Below are 20,964 nucleotides of genomic sequence, written 5' to 3'. Positions count from 1 at the left end.
TTTACTCCTACTTTAAGGAATTACTAACTAAAAAATCATTTATACAAGAGAATTCAAATACTATTCACAGCTACTTGGAAATTTATTATTAAGCTCTTTTCTCTGAATCCTTTTTTAATTACGGTTTAATGTCGTTCAAATATTCAGAATTTTTATGAGATTTTAATATGGGAAATGTAACACATTTCTTTTCCACAACATATGCTTACTAAATCGGCATTTTAAGAAGTCCCAGCCACGGCCACACTCCAGGCGCGCAATGAAATTCGCGCAATAATACGAAATTAAACCATGGCCAGCGCACGCATCCATGTCAGCATGCAGAGCAAGTACGACCGCGTGGTCCTGCTGGTGGACATGGACTGTTTTTTCTGCCAGGTGGAGGAGAAGCAGCATCCAGAGTACCGCAACCGCCCGCTGGCCGTCGTCCAGTACAATCCTTGGCGAGGGGGCGGCATCATCGCCGTGAACTACGCGGCTCGTGCCAAGGGAGTCACTCGCCACATGCGCGGCGACGAGGCGAAGGACCTTTGTCCGGAGATCGTTCTCTGTCAGGTGCCAAATATCAGGGAAAAAGCCGACACCAGCAAGTACCGCGATGCCGGCAAGGAAGTGGCCAACGTGCTGCAGCGATTTACGAAGCTTCTGGAGCGCGCTTCCGTAGATGAGGCTTACTTAGACATTACTGAGACCGTTAACCATCGTATGCAACAAATGCAGAGTGTAAGCGCTAGCCCACAATTTGATTTTCCTTATTATTTTCCTTATTATTTTGCTCGTTGCAGGGAGCCTTTGCTCTGCAACCGCAGGAACTAGTGAACACCTTTGCTGTGGGCTACCCCAACATTGGCGACTTCGTCAACAAGATAACAAACCGCTTCGCCAATCCCTACATGGACGACGAACGCTTTCAGATGTCCTACGATCAAAATGATCTTCCTGCCGTCCGTCAGAGCGACATTCGGCTGCTTATTGGCGCCTCTGTGGCGGGTGAAGTACGTGCGGCTGTAAAAAAAGAGACTGGATACGAGTGCTCGGCTGGCATAGCCCACAATAAGATCCTGGCCAAGTTGGCAGCTGGAATGAACAAGCCCAACAAGCAGACCATTTTGCCGCTGGCGGAGACCGCAAGCTTCTTCGACTCCTTGCCAGTGGGCAAGATCAAGGGGCTGGGCGGCAAATTCGGTGAAGTGGTGTGTGAGACATTAGGCATAAAGTTCATGGGCCAGGTGGTCAAGTTTACGGAGGTAGAGTTGCAGCGCAAGTTTGACGAGAAGAATGGGTGAATCCATCAAGACGAGTAAATCACATTCGAAGTAACTTATTGCCTCTTATTCCAGCACCTGGCTATTCAACATATCTCGCGGCATAGACATGGAAGCTGTGACTCCCCGCTTCTACTCTAAAAGCATTGGATGCTGTAAAAAGTTTCCAGGTCGAAATAACATAACGGGATTGAAAACCCTTCAGCATTGGCTTGGCGAGCTTTCCTCCGAGATCAATGACCGCCTTGAAAAGGACTTTATTGAGAACAATCGCAGGGCCAAACAGATGGTGGTGCAATATGTGCAGGACATTGACGGCGAGGAGGTGGCCAGTTCCCGCTCAACAGCTCTTAAAGATTACGACCAGGAGTCCATCGTTAGGTTTTCTCTAGACCTAATCAGGGCAAACACAAAAACGTTTCTACGTCCTGGCAGCGAGTCTGCCCTAAACAATGCTATCAAGTTCCTTGGCATTAGTGTTGGCAAGTTCGAAACCGTCTCTAGTGCGCAAAACAAGCTGCAGGAGATGTTTGCCAACCAGGCAGCCAAAAAAAGAAGGATCAGCGCAGAGGAGCCAGTGCAACCGCCTAAAGTTCATATGGAAAAGAAGCCGAAGCAAACGGAGGAATTTAAGATGAAGAGCTTTTTTGCTAACTATTTGCAAGGGGCCAAGAAAGAGGATGCGAAACCAGATGGTTTTTCTGTGGATCCCCAGGCTGCTGCACCTGCGGAAGCTACTTCAAAAAACAGTTTTAAAGAGGATTATAAGCAGAAGCTTCATGTGACCGCAAGGACTGAAGCTGTCGACGAAGAAACTGTTCTTACATCAACACCACCGGAGTTTAAGAAAAGCTTTTTTTCACAGTACCTAAAACAACAAAAAAGCAACCAAGGGTCTTCGATATCGGGGGAGGACTCCTTAGATGTGCAGGGGCTGGCTGAGGAATTGGACGCCATTGAGGCTGGCAACTCGAAAGATTTTGATGAAGACACTGAGGAGGAGACGGACACAACTAGTGATATCCAAATGTCTAAATCTGAAGGACTGCCACTGGATGTCGTGCAAAAAAAGAATCAAAACACCTTGAATGATTCAACAGGGAATGAAGTATGCACTAAAACTGGTATAAAGCACTCCGCTCAACTTGAGCTTCTTCCGCTCACTGAAGACGAATTGAAGCCTTCAACGTCGAAAAGAAAGTTCGATGAGATCGAAAATTCTGGAAGTAATTACAAGGAAAGTTACGTTGAGTTTGCAGTACCCAACCTTCGCACCGATCTTTTGCCTACTATTAAATGCGATCAGTGCGGAGCGAACATTCCCGACGAAGCTAAGTCCCTACAAACGCATAGAGACCATCACTTCGCCCAGGAACTGAGCCGAACGCTGAGAAGCAACGAGCGAGAAGAGAGGATGCAGAGCCTAAAAAAGGTATCTCTTAAACCGACGCCACTGAAAAAAAGCAAGAAGACGGCTGGTTCTGGTAGCATTTCCAACAATACGGCACCATTGACTAACAGCATAACTAAGTTTTTTAGCGCCAAACCAACTCAGGAGCAAGCATCTAGTGATCCACATATGCAGCAGTGCACCGAGTGTAAGGCTTTCATCAAAAGTGTGGACATGCCGGAACACTTAGACTACCACGTAGCCAAAAACCTTCAGCGCAAACTTAACCAACAGGATCTGCGAACTCGAAACGCGGCGCTAAGCAAGGAAAAAACATCTCCAGCTCAGCCAAAGAAACAATCTCAGAAGAAACTGAATTCCACCATTTCAGCATCTTCAAGTGGATCAAAGACAATTGCACAGTTTTTCAGCCAAAGCAATTAAAGAAACCATTACACCGCTTTAAGTGTTCAAATCTATATAAGTACAAGACAAATTTAGTTTTTAAGATAAACATTTTCATATTCAACGCTGAATCAAAAACAATGAAAGCGTGCCAAACAATTATAATTCGTTGCGTGCACATATCCTAGCTATTAAAATCTCAATTAGGCTCTGGACAGCAAATTGAGTGGGTTTTTGTTGGGCTGCTGTTTGTAATTTTGAGTTATTTTAAGTTATACACTCTCGATTGAATAGTTATCCTTAATTTTTTGCGTTCTGTAAATTTTGTTTCAAATCGAGTAATGAAACTCATATTTCTTTTTGGTTTTATTTTTCCAAGTTTAGGCTTAAGTTATAATGTTGATCATTACCATTATCCTTCCGTTGATTAATAAAACACAGTGCTCTGTAAATACTAAATATTGTATTTGTGTAGTATGGTTAATTCTTAGAGTTGTAACACATTTGCAGAGAAATGGGTTATTGCAGACTGCCTTAAAATAGGATTACTTTAAAATTATTGCGCCTGAGATGACGTGACGACTAGATCGAGATCCTTGCTCTTCGAGTGCTTCTTGACGCCTATGGCGTCCGCTTCCTGCACTGTTGTAGGCAAAACAACGTTGGTGGTCTCTGGGAAAAACAGAGTGAGCAAACCGCTCACGATGGCGGCGCCGGCAAAGAGCATGGCAGGAGCATTGGCGTAATACTTGGCCTGTGGAGAAAGGAAAATGAAACACTTAGATACAAGCGGAGTTCCAAATAACATTGAGCACCTACCAAAAGAGGCGTTTGTGGGGCCAGCATGGAACCAAACCTGCCCATCATAGAGCAGAAGCTAAGCAGGCTGTTCCTCAGATTCGTGGGATAAATCTCTGAGGCGAAGAAATAGAGCACCTGAAAGCTGGCAGTGATAGTCAGTTTGCCAACAAGAAATAGCACCAATTGAAGCACCGGCTGGTCCGGGCCAGTAAAGATGGTCCCGATGCAGCAAAGACCGCTGGTCAACATCAGCCCGCAGAGAGAGTACCGCCGGCCGAAGCGGTCCATGATGAGAAGAGGCATAAAGAACCCGGGAATCTCAACCAGGGCGATGTAAGCGAAGTTATTGTACTTGTCTCCATCCAACAGCACAACATTAAGGCTTAATCCGTAGTAGACCAGCACGTGGACAATCCAACAGAAGGAGCAGTTAGCAATGCGCCACTTGAAGTTCTTGAAAGCTTCGCGTATTGGGAAACGGCTTTCCGATGACTCCTGCAATTTGTCCCGATTTGCCAGAACAAGCTTGTCCAACACGCTCTCCGGCAGTTCGCGCTTGTTCACATGGGCGGCTCGCCGAAGGATATTTTTGGCCCGCTCCTCCTTCCCCTGACTGAGCAGCCAGCGCACGCTCTCCGGTAGTATCCAAAAGTAGGCCAGTAAGATCAACGAGGGACCGTAAGTGATGCGCAGTAGCATCCGCCAATCATGGAACACCTTGGCCGACATGGCGAGCAGCACCTCACCCACCGCGTAAAATACCGTAATCACGCTGCACGCTAGCACGCGTCGCTTGGGTCCCACCAGCTCGATCCCAATCACGAAACAGGTGGAGTACAGCGTACTGCTGGTCATGTTGTCCAGAAACTCGAACACTAGAAACCAACCATAGCTGGGCGAGAAGGAGCGAATTATGCCAAGCACGGCTCCCAATATTCCGCCTAGAGCGATTGAGAAACTCCGCCCATATCTGTACAAACGTTTTGTGAGCAAGGAACATAAAGTATAAGATGTTGTCTACTCTTACCGATCCGCTACAAAGCCTCCGATGGGAATGCCGAAGAATTGTCCCAGGTTGTTTATGGTTCCCACCATAGACAACTTCCATTCATCATTGCAGAAAATGCCAAACTGCAACGAAGCTGTGTTTCAAATCTTTTGCCGCCCACACGTACTTAGAATTAACAAGAGAGAACGCTATAGTCGAGTTCCCCGACTATCTGATACCCGTGACTCAGCTAGTAAAAGTGCGAAGGAGAAATTTTAACACCGACAGTTTTTGGTGGGTGTTAGAGTAAACGTGGCAAAAAAGATGTTAGGCAATTTGAGAAAAATTTACAAGTCTAATACAATGTGTGGACGTGGTTACTTTTTGTTGGTTTGTGGGCGTTATGTACAATTCTAATAAAAGAATATGAAAATATTTTTCAAAAGTTTGGGCGTAGACTCGCTGGAGTCTGCTTTCTAGTTTTTATAATTTCGGAGATCTCGACGTTCTAACGGACGGTCAGGCGGACAGACGGACGGACATGGCCAGATAAACTCGGCTATTGGTCCTGATAAAGAATATACATATATGGTCGGAAACGCTTCCTTTTGCCTGTTACATACTTTTCAACGAATCTAGTATACCCTTTTACATTACGAGTAACGGTTATAAAAATGATTAAATTACCCTATGTTGAGCATTCATGTTCTTAGCAATGGCGTATACGAAATATTTACCAAACTAAACGAGGTATCTCATAATAAATGCATTTTTCTCGAATTTAATACGAGATAAAGTATGTAATTGTCAAGTATATATTCCTTAGCTCAACGCTTTGGAAGTTCCGATCACTATCCATTATTCATTTTTTAATGAATACTCTAACCTCACACGTGTTGTTGAAAATAGTATTCAGTCAATTCTATCAGTCTCCCTAGATATTTACCTCAATTGTAACATCATTTGACTGGGATCATCTAAATCTTAATTTGTGTTTTCATAGTGCAATTGCTGTGCCCCAAGCTTGGCATCTGTGGCACTTATCTGTCAGTCACCGTTTTAGCATCTATGTGTTCAATTGTCTGATAAAGAATGTTTTAGCATTAAAACTCATCAGGCCACTTAGGCAACAGCTTCCGACATTATCATAAGGCACATAATAATCTGTCCAAAAACTACGGAGGCAGATGTGACCGCGAAAACTAAATTTGTTTTCCCTTGGGTGGTAAAATTCCACGCTTATGCCTAAATTGCTGGCTAAATATTATTAATTCTGTTTACCTTTGGACCCTCACATTGGTCTTTCTGTTGATTCAGCAGGCATACTGGACGTATGCGTTATACCCACTGCTAAATAACGTATTATAAGTTAAGAGTTTTACGATCATTTACTGCAGTTTTATCTTCACTTTCTTTTAATTCAGGCCCCGTCTGAGTACCCACTATTTGATTACGATTGTCAACTACTCGAAGTCGGCTATCAGTGAAGTATTTACTGCTGAATTTAGTCATTGAACCCGTGTTAATAGATAGGTTAATACTATCACACAAATAAGTACAAAAATAATGAAAGAACGCTATGGCTGAGTTCCTGGACTATCAGACACCTGTTACTCAACTTTACCACTTAATTATCCTGACCCTGATCAAGAATATATGTACATACTTTATATGGTCGGAAACGCTTCCTTGTGCCTATTACAACGAATCTATTCAACGAATATAGTATACCCTTTTACTTTACGAGTAACGGGTATATTATATTAAATACGGGCTTGACAGTTATTTTCGGCTTGTGGGCGTTTAAATGTGCACTCTTCTGAAACAAACTTGAGTTATTCGCTTCAGTTTTCTAGCTTTTATAGTTCCCGAGATTTTTACGTTCATACGGACAGACGGAGGCACAGACGGATATGATCGAGAATATATGTATATGTACTATACAGGTCCAGAAACGCGTCATTTTTAAAGTATACTACGCGTAACGTTTAGAGTATAAACTGTTTTATCTACATTGTATGTTTAAAAGCTCATTAAAAAATACTCAAATAACGGCATAATGTGTCAAAATTTGGAAAGAATGTATAAACCACCATGTGAGCCCACGTTTTATAAACATGCAATTAAATACCACACTGAGTTATTAGCTTCGCAAACGGACTAATCAATCTGTGATATTTTGGTATTTGATTCTGATAGTTCAAAGATAAGAGTGAGTTTGTTATGATGAAACTCTATTATGAGTGTGTAGATGGTTTAATCGGATGACTGATTAACAAAGTCCAACGTCTGTCACATCAAGATTTAGTCGTCTAGCATTCAGTTGTCGTAGCACCCGAGAATAACAACCCCGCTGGGGAGCATTGATACTCACGTCATTGGAAATGGTAACTTCATCGTCGCGGAAAACAAACTTATTGTGGGCGCAGGCCTCTGTGTTTTTTGTGAAGTGGTCGGGCGTGCAGATATCAACCGAATAGTTCCAGTGGGGCAGCTCCGAGTTGATGTACCGATTGCAGGAATCCAGATCCTTGCCGTTCTTGGGGATGCTCCAATCGGTGTATGGCTCGTAGTAGTTGCTTCCTGGCAAATCGCACTCTTCCACGCTACATCTGTCGGTGAAGAGGAGTTTCATCATACGATTCGCACAACTATGCCTCAAAAAACCCTTTATATGGCCATTAACTTCACCTGTGCGTCACTGTGGCAGCGGTAAACACGTATGTGACCGAGAACATGGCGTGAAACATCATCGGTATGCAGATTAGTACGAATATGATCAGCTGAAAGCGACCGAACTGCCCCAGATGCTTCAGGATAGCGTCGAGAGTGACGTCTTCGGAGTTCTTTAACGGTGGCGACACTTCCACCGCCGGATCTGCGGGTGGCGTTTCACTGGCTGCCATTTCCCAATCTTTGCCTGCGATAGTACGGTGGCACAATCAAAGAACACGTTTTCGCTTTATTTATGCACTCGCGTTGCGTTATTTTCATTCAAAAAAAATACGTATACTTTTATTTTTACCCTCTCCGCAGAGCACTTTGCGATGTGTAGGGCACCGAACCCCGTCTCGGACTGCGACTAGCCTGCTGAGATCTCCCGTTCCGAAATGCGAGCAATCAACGATCGGTCGCGATCGCAGTCCGTCGGCGGATGGAACTGATCGCACTACCGACCAACTGTTGATGAGCATGGGTATGGGCGCCTTGATAAGATTGCCGGTTTCATGGTGTTCCGAGTTTGGGTAGGCTCGTCTGAAGATTATAATGCCGTGTGTCGTTGCGGGATTGGCTGTGGTGAAGGTGGATCGCGGGAGTTGGGTTATAGTAGACAAAGTCCAAAGGCGGATGTGTTGGACGCAAAAATAAGAAATAAGAAAAATATTATTTCATAGCATCTCGTCCTGATCGATCAATGACATGCACGTAACCGAAGCACTCTCAATAGTCAGCTTAATAAGTAAGTAGTGCTGTGGAACATAATTTATGTTAATCTTGGTAGATCTAGTCACGTGAAAGACTAGAAAGGACGCTGTGTGCATACATCTCCCTATTTAAATTTTAGGCTGATTTAGTAATAAACATCAATTAATAAATCGGTGTTCAAGAGTTCTATACTATTATGGAGGATCCATGTAGAGCTCTTTCAACTATTTTAATCAATTTTATTGGTCACGTTCCGCAAACGTGACACTTATATAGTTTATATATCATCCCATTTTACGATTTGGCCAGCTGCCAACCCATTTGGGGATCGCACTTGGTCAGTGGCAGAACATATATAAATCTGTTTAAAAAATGTATATAGGCTTAGACATATTTATTTTATGTGTACGTCATGTTCATGACCAGGGCTAAATAATTTCATATTAATGCAGCGATAATAAATGGGCCCAGCTGTTTACCCTGTCAAAAGGTATTCAACTTTTTACCTAATTTAAAAGAATTTTCAATGGTAACTGTATTTTGCAGATCAATAAGGTTATTTTTTTTTTTAATGAATGGTTTCATAATATAATTATGTTATGTCTATCTTGATCTTGTTTGGAGGCCGTCCATTCAATACGATACATGGTTTAGCCGAATTCGTCGATCCAAACAAACACTTTCAAAAGGCAAAACTTCGACGTTTTGCTAGTATCTTGAAAAAACTAGTTTGGCCGGAAGCTATACGCTACGCGACTTTAGCACTTCAAATTTTCCGATAATCCAAAGGTAATCATTTGTAGTTATGTGTCACTCTATTTGCGACTCTACTATTGGGACCGACACAATTTAATTAGCACGCTAATGGAAAAAAGCTTTGGCTAGGGAACAAAACAAATCTAAAGTATTTATTAAAATGGGATTTCACTGTACTCCGTACATGAACCTGAACGTCTAGAATTAGTACTTATGCAAAACTACTTAAAATTGGATTAGCAAAAGATAAAAGCTAAGTTTTTATATATGTACGTGCTTGAGTATGAGAATAGTAACTCTAGGCTGTCAAACTAAAATAAATTTTGTTACTTTACCGTACTGTTTGTGTTCTGGTTAGCAAACGTAATTAAATCGGCTATGACGTGAATTCTACAATTTTTTATTTTTTTAAAACTTTCCTCTGCCACTCTCCTGCATTTAATGCTGTTTTTCCTGTTTGTTTTCACGTTGACATTGTTTCTGCACATTTTAAAATATTTTGCTTCTTTTTAATGTTTATACCCGTTACTCATAGAGTTGAAAAGTATGTAACAGGCAGAAGGAAGCGTTTCCGACCATATAAAGTACATATATTCTTCATCAGGATCAATAGCCTAGTCGATCTGGCCATGTCCGTCTGTCCGACCATCTGTCCGTCCGTCTGTCCGCCCGTTTGTCCGTCTGTCTCTTCGTATGAACGTCGTTGCCACGCCCATTTTAACGCCCACTCCACTTAAAGCTCCCATGCCCACACTTTTAAAAAATATTATGATATTTTTTCACATTTTTCAAATAAATCTCGTTTACCAATAAACTTTTTGCCACGCCCAGTCTAACGCCCACAAACCGCCAAAACCTGTAGTTGTTGAAATTTCTCTACAACAAATTTCTTTACAAATTTGTATTATTTTTTGTATTTTAATATCTATTCCCCAATTTCTACCGATATTGCAGAAAATGTTACAATTTCTTATTTGTAATTTTACTACCTGAGTAACGGGTATCTGATAGTCGGGGAACTCGACTATAAAATTCTCTTTTGTTTTTTTAATGAAGTTTGATGGCCATTTGGGCGACAGGTGCTTAACATGGTTGACCCCGTACCATTTGAGGTTTGCATTGTCAAAATCAAAACAATTGGACTTCGCATCGTGTACTTATGATCTGTTTCATTATTATTTGAAAGCGCTCACAATGTGGATTTAGAGGGTTTTTATTAATTCAAAAGGCGTAGTTGACAAGGTAAATATACTGTCGACTATGAGATACCCTTTACTCAGCTAATGGGAATGTGCCCTGCTCGGTTTTACTTTAAGCGTTTGTGTAATTTTTGCAATTGCGCTTGCCGACACGAGCCGAATGCAATGCAGTTGGAAATGCGTGACAATGAAATCAAATTTACTCATAATAAAGTGACAGTTGCTGTGAGTATGCAGGATCGCAGTAAGTCGTTTTCATTTCAGCGGAAATTGACAAACAAATATTTATTAACAAGAAAATCTTGCAATATAAAACTTGTAGCTCATTTTGGTAGTGATCCTGATCAAAAATATATATTTTCCAGTTTGTTTCGAATACACACTTTTACACGAATCTGGTATACCGCTTTACTCTCTGATTAATGAGTATAAAAGGCCAACCAACCAGCTGTGCAACCCATAAAACAGTAAAACAACATCTGGTTTGTTTTGAATATATCTAAACACATACCTTTATTTAATGAATTCAAAAATTGTGTTAAATTCTTTTTTTGTGTCTGTTCTTAAGATCTTGTTACACAGTTACACAGTTGGTACATTTCCATGATCAAATTTTCTCCGATACTGCACGATTTTTACACAGATACTCTGTAAGTATGTATCTAGCTTAACGCTCTTATGTTTATGCCTGCGTGTTTTGCTTTTTATTAATATGTTACTTTTTAAGAGTTTATTTGTTTTTTAAGTAAAAATTTGACTCAAAAACATTTATTCAAAGAACGCAACACATTTACGTAGCTTTCAAAAATCGCTTGATTTCCTACAATTTCTTTTGGTTAGGTAAACTTTCAGTAATATTTTTGTTTGATATGATGTGGTGTATGATAACTTATAAATTATTTGCCTATATGGATTGTTTAATCAACGAAAATATTCTTCAGCGATATATGCCATGTATATATATATATATATATATATATATATTTATATGTAGGTGTATATATGAGTTGTGAGTAAATGCGTATGCATCGTTAATAATAATCATAATCAGTTAATCAGCTTAAATAATTCCACTTAATAGCTTCGTTTAGCTCTATAAATTCAATTATAATGCACTTAACTTTGCGTGTGACTGTGTGATCGAGTCTGTCGTGTTGCACATCTGTGTCTCTGATGTTTTTGTAGAGTATGTGAGTGTGGGAGTAATCAGAGAAGGCGTTCCCAGGGTGGCGCTCTTCTGCTTGCTCGTCCTGTACCGTTACACCCTGATGGCGATGCCTGCCTATGCGTGAGTGGTGTAGATGTGTGTGTGTGTTTGAGACCGTGTCCTCTTTGCGTTCGTTTGCACTCTTTGTGGGGTCGCACGTACTTACACATTGAGTTTGTTTTTGGTATATATGTAAATACTTTTAAATTTAATTTATAGAATTGTAAATATGTTGTAAATAATGTTTGCTTTTCGAGTTTGGTTTCACATTACTTTGCATTGTTTATTTTAACTCGCTATTCCGTTTTCTTGTACATTTCGCCATTATTTAAGAATTTTATATTGTGATTAAGTTCTGTGTTTTCGGGCCTTGTAGATTACATGAAAGTGAAGAGCATCGTCTATAGGGCTGTCCGGGTCTGAAATAGAATCAACCAATCAGTCACTTCGATTCTGATGGAATCTGCCCCAGGTCACTCCAATATAGCCGTGTCAATGGGTTCAGTTGAGTGTTGCTCGGTTTGGCTTGTTCTCTTTAGAGTCAAAATACACATTTAAGAATTATTTAAATATTATTGTTGTACACAGATAAACAATATTCATTTCACTTATGGATACATTTTTTTCTATATCTGAGTTAGCCGTTCTAGCATTGCATCGGTTCTCCTTACAGACGTATATATGTTCCATAGTTTTTGTTTGAGTGTACTGTAACGCAAGAGTTCCTGTTCTGCTGATGCTTTCAAAGTGCAAACTGGAATCTATGGGTGCAAAAGAGTGGTCACGATGTTATTATCTAAACGTATGTGGGTTGGTTAGCCTCTACACTACACTACAATTTATGGCTCAGATCGAAAAGTATGCGGTGCTGGTACTACTTGTTGGTTTGCTTTTATCTTACGTTAGTCCTTCTTAGGCCTTTTTAGGTCCGCGGTGTCTGTGATTAGAAAGTTTCCCAAAAATTGGTGGTTCTGAAACCAACTGTTCGTTTGCATTTACTTCTTTTTATTTTATTGTATCGTAAATAACGTTGAAATGAAAACGAATTCGCAAAAATTTGCACTAAAAATTGGCACTAACTTTTGGTTTTGTTCTTTAATCCTTCTCCTTTTTTACTTTGCTTTAACCACAATAACAACGCAAATAGCTTAATTCATTTGTGAGTATTGCTCAAATATATATTTATCCAAAACACTCTCTAGGCATTTTCAACTGGATTCTTAGCCATATTTACTCCGCGTCATGACTTTTGTCCTTTTTTATTATTGAAGCTCTAGTTATATGATTGCCTTGCAGTTTTCTAGTTAGTCTAGTTAGTTTTAGCTTTGTTTACTTTTAATTTACCCATTTCTTTGGTAATTTTCTTAAGGTGCGACTGTGTTGCCTTTTGCCCCTTCATCTTGAGTCTGCAGAAAAGCAACAAAATCTCAGGGTTAACCGAAGTGCAACGCAAGTCTTAACGCCTTAAAGTTTCGCCTAAAAGTACGCAACGAAATGAACTTAGCTTTGGTTCATCTGGGATCTTTGGCACCTTCTAGCAATAAAACTGCGAGTACAGCCAGATTGAATGTTATTTATGTGAAAATGCTTACGCACATCTATATGAGTTAGTTTTTTTTCGGTTTCCGGTTGGTTTCTGTTTTTGTTAAATAAGCTCCTTTAAGTGCTTTGCATTGAGCAAATGTGAACATTTAAATACTTTTGTGAGTAGCGTTTTTGTCGACTGTGAATCCATTGAAATTCGTATAATTCCTCTGTGTTGTTCCCCGAAAAAGCAAAGAATTACATTTATTTTGTGTTCTCGTTTGTGGCTGCTGTTGCGCTTTTGGCCAGTTCAAGTTGGTGTCTAGTCTATTCGTCTTCTCATTGTCCTCATTGTTTTGGCACAAATTGTGTGATTCTCCTCTACGTTTTAGACGTGCTAGATTTACGTAACTTCTACAAACTCCGGGGCTTTATTAAGGGCTTGCCTAGGTTTGTTTTTACAATTTAATCTTATATTTAAAATATAAGTTGATCCCAATTGTTCAGTTTTATCAATTTTATGCTGCTTATTCATTCTATTCGTCTTCTCCAAAGGTGAGAGTGAGAGAGTACGACATGACGGCAAATAGTTTGCCCGTCCATAATCCACATGCTGATTAACAAGGAAATGCAGTGATCTTCTTGGTTTTCGTTTCCCATTTTCGGATTGGGATCTTCAACTTTATTGTTACACATATACAAACACACACATATATATAAACATATGCTTGCTTCATTGAAAACACACTCTGAAGTTGAAGTATTTCTATCCGATTCCCATACCCAATACCCAGGGATACGTGTGAATACCTATATTGTCTGAAGAAGCTACAGGGCTCTGTCTATGTGTATGCATGCATGTGTTAAGTTGTGACTCTACGTACATAGGGCTTTTATATATTATGAACGATATTTGCTTTTGCTTTGATTCACTTTGTTATGCTGAGAAACCTTAGATGTTTCGTATATTTCTAGTGGCAAGTGGCCGTAGCGCTATACTTGCCTAGGTGTTCTATTAATTCTTCAATTGCTTTGATGAATTGGAATACACGTAGTTATATTTTCCCATCTGTCTTTGTGTATGCCGCTCATACGCGATAAGGTTGCAACTAAACTGGATACTCGTATGTAAGTAACAGAATCGAATAACAGGATTGGTAGCTTTCTTCTGCGGGAATAATTGGTAGGGCAGACCCTAATACACTTCCCTGTTTCTTGCGCAGCGTCCTCTCTCAGATCCTATCCGAGTTCCTTAACAATTCTAACACCGATATTTAGTTAGTTAAATACACGTATATTTGTTATTAATTAGACCCGATCTTCCATTTCTTTCTCAATACCTCTGCGCCTAAATTAAAACTCTGCTCGTATAATTTCTTGTCTTTTTTCTGGATATTAAATAAGAATATCTAAAATACCTTAATGTTAAGCTTCATTTTTGCTTTATATTTGTATATAAATATGTTTTTCGGATTGGTTTTCCTTTATACTGCTTTTTATACTCTTCTACAGTTGTGTTTTATTTAACAATGACCTTGCATCCATCCAACGATCCATCGATTCGACCGATCAAGTGCCTTAAATGCTTTTACGTTTGTTGCTTATTGTGTAGAGTTCTTCGACATGTATTGTAAAAATGTGAGCAAATACATTCAAGTGGTTTGTAATTACACTGAGAGAAACATTAATATGTGTGTTTGCTGTATATGTATATAAGTTTAATAATATGTTCTTGTTTGCTTGTGTTCTGGGTAATCATTTGTTCGAACTAGTGGTTAATATTCTCTTGGGCCTCAGTGTCCTAATCGTATTCCACTACGTGCACTTGCAGCTAAGTTCGCTTCTCAGCCGAATCCAAGTGAAACTCGGACTTAAATTCGCATTCGGATTGATGTGTAACGGGCAACTGCGCACAGACTCGGATAGCTTTGAGCAATTGTGGGTCACCATGTGTCGCTAAAAGGGATAAGTTCTCATGTCGAAACGATAACACGGCTTTGACTAAGCATATCGCACGATATCGGCGGGCTGTCCCAATTGATCTGACCCGATCTTATCCGATCGATCAAGGACTAGAGCTCTTGGGAAGTACCGAGAAGAGTGGGAGAAAGGAGTGGAAATCTCACATGCCATCCAGTTAAGTTTAGTTCGCTGAGGGGGGGCAGGCAAGGCAGGTTAGAAGAAATTTGCTTGGTTGGTTTTTAAGGCACCATTAAAATTGCTTTTCTTACACGTATTTTTCCTTTGCAAATTTACAAGTTATCAACAAAATGTCGTTAATAATTACATTAATTACACGCATATTTAGTAAAAATCTTTTGTGAAATCTTTTGAGCTACTCCTCTTATACACACATACACATAAATTATTTATCCTTCATTAAGTTTATTTTACAAATAATCCCAGTTAGCCACTGTTGACCCGTCTATCTCCGTAGTCGCCCTCACCTCTTTTTTTAAGTGTTTTTGTTTGTTTTTTCTGTGTAACTTGCGCAAAAAATTTACTAAATATTTCAAATACATTTAAATACAAGTGTACATAATAAGTATATATTTAATTTATGTATATTTATATATATATATATAATTTATTTATATATAGATATACGGTTTCTTGAATTATTTACCATTTCTGTTTCTCAATATTTTCTTTTTCTTACGGTTCACCTTTAGTTGGGAACCGAATTTCTTGATTTCAAAATGATTGCTTCAAATTGTTTGTCGTCAGCGAAATATATTTGTCACTAAAATCACGAAATAGTTTCGCCTATGATATCATTTATTCACCGAATGCCTGATACTTGATCCTCAAAAGATCATCGGTCTTTCAAGAAGTGGAGCTAGGGCTTGGGCTAGGCTCGTCCTATTGTTTATATGGTCATTTATTTATACTTTTACACTTTACGCTATTAACAATTTCCTGTAATCAAGTTTTGTTGTTCATAAGTTTGTCTTTCTTGTGTGAGCGGAAGATGTAAAATTGTGAATGACTGATGAACTTAAGTTCAATTTTGAGTGCTGACAAGAAAAGTTGTTCAGGGGAAATCACTTTTAAGTATTTTTTTAGTCAATTCCTCAAGTTAAAACATACAACTTTGGAAAGTTAAAATCATAGACATTTATAAAGATTCATCCTTTGCGTTCTCTGGGATATGTTTGCCTTTATATGCATTTATCGGTTTTATAATGTGATCTTTCTGTATTTTCTTTTGGTTAATACAATAAGTTGTGGTTAGATTGGTTTTCGTTTGCAGTGGATATGTTTTTTGTTTTTTTTTATGCTTTGATAATTCCTCTTACTAAATAATTAATATGTATAATAAAATTTGACACATTTCGCCATTTGCAAACTTATTCGGTAGCTTTTACTCTCGGCTTTCTAAACCTGTTAGCTCATATTCAGAGGCTTTATTGTGAATCAGTGTGTATAAGTAACTAAACGTTTTAGTGTGTCTTAAAGTAGTTACCACTCTTGTGTTTTTGTAGATTTTTGGTTTTTACTGCCCAGCCTATAAACTAAATTAGAATAAAATTAATTTTATTGTAACATTGAAAATCAATTTATTTTTGATGTTCTCTTTTGTCGTGGTTCTATTTTGTTTTGTTTTTTAAGTTTCGGTTTGCATATAAATTTAACAGCTAATAAATTTAAATTATACTTTAATTTAAGCATAATTGTAATATAATATATAAATCCATTTCTCGTTTTTTCAACGCTTTAGAAAGTCTTTTTAATCGCCGCAAAAGTGCTTAAAAATATTATTGTAACTCGAATTGTTTTCGCTAATTTGTAAGTGGATTTAATGTGGTTACCTAAGCAGGCATTTTTACTAAAAACCAATCAAAAGAAACTACAACATTTTGAAAAGAAATTCAATTATAAATCCCTTTTGCTAGTTATATTTTCGATTATCAAGTTTCTTGCTGCCAACCAATTAAGTCTAATTTTGAATAAATGAGTAATTTGATTAGAATATAGAACGAAGGAGAGAGATATCTAGTAATTAATCCATAATTTTTTATGTGTAGTTTACTTGTAATTAATAAACAGAATCAATTTTGCACATCAGTCTAAACATATTCAAAAATCACAAATACAATTTCGATAACAATAACCATAATAGAAATAATAAAATAAAAATTATCATATCAATACATCTCCGTGTCTATATATAATATATGTGTATACATATAAACAAACGCAAACATCAAGCTAGATGCAATTTGCAGTAAATATAATGTATGTCGTGTCTGTGATCATCGGTCTGTCTTTGCTTGCTTAGTTTGTTTGCTTGTCTGTTCAATGTCTCATTCATATCGGTTCTTTTAGTGCTCAAACATTTTGTTTCTTCGTGTTTGTGGCTCCTTTTTGGTCATGCTCGTGCACAAATTAATTGCTAACAATTTACTGCATTCTGCCTTTTCGTATTATTGTATGTTTATGTGGTTAATTGATTCTTATAATTTTTATTTTGTCTTCATTTTGACTAATCTTACAATTAATTGCTGTTCTGTTCTTACTTCGGGTGGCCCCACGTTATCCAATGGGCCCCTTGAAAACGGTTTAACATAAAAGTTCTTGTATTTGTTTGCCCTTGCATTCAAAACTTAATGAAAGTATTATAATTAATACGAATCAATGAATAAATATAACGTGTATGTATGCTTCTCTTTGAGTCTGTCTGTGAGTGTGTCCGTGGGTATGAGTGTATTCAGTAATGTATTCAATGTGTGATTGCCGACAGTGTCAAATGGATGAGCTAAGTTCGCCTTCATTTTCCGATTCAGTTATATTGCTTATGAATTAACATTTGAAGTTCATGTTTCTGCTGCTCCTTCTCCTTCTCCTGTTCCTGCTCCTACTCCTGCTCCTCCGGTGTCCGCCTCCGGCTTCGGGTTGATGCTGTGGCTGTTGCTTAGCTTGCGGTTGATTGTTGCATTTAGTGAATGGGGGTTTTAACAATTGCACTGGGCGCAATGTAGTGATAGCCAGGTATGGGCAGACCAGCAGTCTCCATTGATATTCTAAAAGGCAAAAGGAAGAGCTCCATTAAGAGTTTGCATTTGGTGTTCACAAAACATTTCCCCAAAACTTTTAACTCTCCTCCCCCTGACAAAGAAGATAATTAGGCGCCCTTTTTGCATCTGTTTAGAATTCTTTTTTACTTTATTACAAACTCATGGGGGTTCCATCATGATGTCTTGCATATAAACTGTTTTGCTCTGTTTCCGACGCTGTTGCAGTTCATTCTGCTGTTGTTGTTCTACAGGTAAGCCTTTTCTAGTTGTGCCTAATTTCGTTATTACCAAAAGATTTATAAGATTTGATGTTTATACGCTTCTTATTTACTTTTTAACTACATTGTGTATGTAATAATAACTATGTTCGCATATATGTTTATTTATGCAATGGTATGTGGGTATGTATGTACTCGTATGTATGTAGATGTATGTATGAATAGTTAGGAATATAGTTTGGTTATAAAATCGTAAGCCCGCTTAGCTTAATCCGATACATAATGTGTCATTCGTCTTAAACCTATCGGTAAATATAATAATAAGAAAATCATATAAAGTTCCAATATAATAGCTACAGTAATTTCATGTACTTTAGGGTAGAGAAAATTAAATTTCCAAATACTTTTCAACATTATTTTTGACCAATTCAAAAAGGGTTTAAGTTACAAATAATAACAAAAATGTACAATCGCGTAATAAATACCAAGTTGGTGTTGGGAAAATTGGTAAAACCAACAAATAAAACTCCATAAACAATCGAAGACTTAAAGTCTAATACATTATAACGTTCCCTTCATTCCTATTAAAAAGTCTCCTTTTGCGAAATATATGCCTTGAATATGTTTCACTGTCCGCCATTTCTAAGCGTTTTCGTATATTTCTCTGTTGTTCGCTTCTCTATTTAAATAGTTCGTTTTTGTCCGCTCATTGCGTGGATTGCGTCAATTAGAGCGAATTGGTCCATAAAAGTCGTTGATCCCCCTCGCTCAGAGTTTAAATCTCATCGTTTTACTCTTGGCTCGGGGGCTCTACGAACTGGAATTTATTCGTGTAAACTTCTTATAGAAGGTTCTTTTTTATTTCATCATCTGTCTGTTTCACTTTCTTTGCTTCTGCTTCCTTAATCGGAAAATGGCTTTTGGGTCTTTATGCTTAATGTTTAAATAATATAATCGTATATATATGAAAAATACGTTTAGTGCTTACGACCTAAGAGGGTACAATGGATTATAAGTATTAGATCGTGTTTTATGTTACAATGAATGGATTGGGTAAAGATTGTTGGCTGTTGAGGATAAATTTATGCTCGGTACCTGCTCTATATCCGATATTCGGTATTCGACTCCAACAAACGCGATTTAATCTACTCTAAAGCTTCGAAGAACACTACTAGGGGATGCGCTAAAATTTGGCAAATGTTGTTATGTTCGATACATTTCTACGTACCGGTGTATATAAGTTATACTAGGCATTTATAAAAAGTTTGGGGTCCAAAATTTATAGCGCTTACTAGGGTCCTTGGTCACTTGGTCAAAATATTTTGTTCGGGCCATACACAGATGACCCTGTCCCTACATATTCGATACACAGAATTGTTTAATTTCTTGAATTTCGATTCTGATCGACTGTTCAAATCTCTAGCTGCCCTATGCGGCTGATCTAAGTGTGACTTCTTATTGTTGTAGTTAGTTTGTTTTTCAAAAACGTTGATAAATATTGCGTAGGTTCTGTCGATATACTACTGGGATGATACTGTGGTTTAACTAGATGTAAGAATTTTCTTGAAACTTCGAATACAAACTTGAATACAATATGAATACGTTTGCATTTTGTACGCATACCAAATAAGTTTAAAGCGAATTTATACAATTTTGCTTCTTCTTCAAGAATCTAAAGACTAAAGCTTTCGCAACACTACCATGGAAATCCTATAAAACTACGGGACTATAACTCCACTGCTCTCCAGCTGACGCAGCTGCAGCCCTACCCCTAGTACGGATTAAACTTGTTACGCGGCTTCTCCGCCTCGCCGCCGGTCTCTGTCTGGTGCTGCCGGAAGCGGGAGGTGGCATAGTGACCCTTGGCCCGATTTACGCCTGTCGTCTGCACAGGCGGTCCGCCCGGATTGGAACCGGCCCCATTGGTATTTCCCAGCGTGGTCAGGTTGAGCAGGTCAAGGGCGCTTAGGTTGGACAGAGCGCTTAGGGCTCCCGGCTTGGTCAGCAACTGGAGGGCCGAGGCCAGAGGACTGGGCAGTGCGGCTGCCGCTGTCGGGTTTACTCCGACCGATCCGTTTGTGCCCTGGCCGCCATTAGCACTGGGGTATCCGGTGGCGGAGATGCTGCCATTGCTGCCACCGCCGTTGGCCGCCGGAGTTCCGCCATTGGCAACCCCGGTAGCTCCTGCGGCACCCGCTCCCACGACACCAGTGCCGCTGGTGAGGGTCACCGTTGTGATAGCTCCGTTTGTGCCCGAGGTCGGAGCTGCTGCTCCGGGGACTGCCGCCACTCCGGCAGCAGCAGCTCCGGGAGCTGCGGCAGCACTTCCGTTCTGCTGGGCCTGGGCCTGCTCCAGGAGATTGGCCTTCTGCAGCTCAACACTGTGGACGAGGTTCGGTTAAGGTAGATAGAAAGAGAGAGAAAGAAAGGAACAAATTGGGATATTGTTGGTAGTTGTTTCGGTTTCTTTTTTTTTTGCTTTTCGGCAGGGTATAGGTATTTTCAAAACATTTGGTTCTTTTTCGATTTTGTGGAATTGAGTTGGTTTCATTTGATCTTCTCTTGATTCTTTTCGTGTTTTGTTATGCAAAAGGTTAAGGAGGTTTTGTGTGGAGGAACGGTTCGGAGTTGACGGAGAGAGAGATAAAAAAGAAGTGCTTTTTCAGCCATTTTGGGGGGTTTTGGTGGGAGAGCGGCGTTCAAATTTTGGATGGTAGGGGTAGAAAACTTTTGGTGAGCTGTTCGCTTTTATGGGGGAGGCATGGAC

General features: G+C 39.3%; 3 protein-coding genes across 22 annotated transcripts in view; 1 reads left to right on the top strand and 2 right to left on the bottom strand.

Moving 5' to 3' along the window:
* The first annotated feature begins 158 nt into the window (after positions 1-158).
* On the top strand, positions 159-3,526 carry LOC120450461 (DNApol-eta). The gene is made up of 3 exons (XM_039633481.1): positions 159-723; positions 786-1,282; positions 1,341-3,526. Exons 1-3 carry the CDS (start codon positions 292-294, stop codon positions 3,097-3,099), a joined length of 2,688 nt encoding a protein of 895 aa, XP_039489415.1. The 5' UTR covers positions 159-291; the 3' UTR covers positions 3,100-3,526.
* LOC120450463 (organic cation transporter protein) lies at positions 3,507-7,988 on the bottom strand. The gene is made up of 5 exons (XM_039633485.2): positions 7,541-7,988; positions 7,224-7,461; positions 4,889-4,992; positions 3,880-4,831; positions 3,507-3,814 (listed from the first exon to the last, which is right to left on the bottom strand). The coding sequence occupies exons 1-5, from the start codon at positions 7,753-7,755 to the stop codon at positions 3,617-3,619; spliced, it is 1,707 nt and encodes a 568-aa protein (XP_039489419.2). The 5' UTR covers positions 7,756-7,988; the 3' UTR covers positions 3,507-3,616.
* Positions 7,989-11,728: 3,740 nt separating this feature from the next.
* LOC120449495 (poly(rC)-binding protein 3) overlaps positions 11,729-20,964 on the bottom strand; it is an 89,711-nt gene continuing 80,475 nt past the window's right edge. For 14 of the 20 annotated variants that reach the window (XM_039631980.2, XM_039631979.2, XM_039631982.2 and 11 more), the window contains one exon: positions 18,105-20,578. In XM_039631980.2, the coding sequence (XP_039487914.1) occupies positions 19,969-20,578 (610 nt within the window). In that variant the 3' untranslated portion in view covers positions 18,105-19,968. Of the gene's footprint in view, positions 17,986-18,104; positions 20,579-20,964 lie in introns of those variants that run through there. The other 6 variants (XM_039631991.2, XM_039631993.2, XM_039631994.2 and 3 more) reach the window with 1 other exon arrangement.

The sequence above is a fragment of the Drosophila santomea genome, chromosome 3L, assembly GCF_016746245.2.
Source record: "Drosophila santomea strain STO CAGO 1482 chromosome 3L, Prin_Dsan_1.1, whole genome shotgun sequence".
Classification (NCBI taxonomy): Eukaryota; Metazoa; Arthropoda; class Insecta; order Diptera; family Drosophilidae; genus Drosophila; species Drosophila santomea.
This window is presented reverse-complemented; position numbering and strand designations above follow the sequence as displayed.

Excerpts from the sequence above, each read along its gene's own strand:
- LOC120450461 (XM_039633481.1), top strand. The coding sequence starts at position 292 with ATGGCCAGCGCACGCATCCATGTCAGCATGCAGAGCAAGTACGACCGC. Across the intron at positions 724-785 it reads GTATGCAACAAATGCAGAGT|GGAGCCTTTGCTCTGCAACC; the intron begins GTAAGCGCTAGC and ends TGCTCGTTGCAG. Across the intron at positions 1,283-1,340 it reads AAGTTTGACGAGAAGAATGG|CACCTGGCTATTCAACATAT; the intron begins GTGAATCCATCA and ends CTCTTATTCCAG.
- LOC120450463 (XM_039633485.2), bottom strand. The coding sequence starts at position 7,755 with ATGGCAGCCAGTGAAACGCCACCCGCAGATCCGGCGGTGGAAGTGTCG. Across the intron at positions 7,462-7,540 it reads GCTGCCACAGTGACGCACAG|ATGTAGCGTGGAAGAGTGCG; the intron begins GTGAAGTTAATG and ends CTTCACCGACAG. Across the intron at positions 4,832-4,888 it reads GGAGGCTTTGTAGCGGATCG|ATATGGGCGGAGTTTCTCAA; the intron begins GTAAGAGTAGAC and ends ACGTTTGTACAG.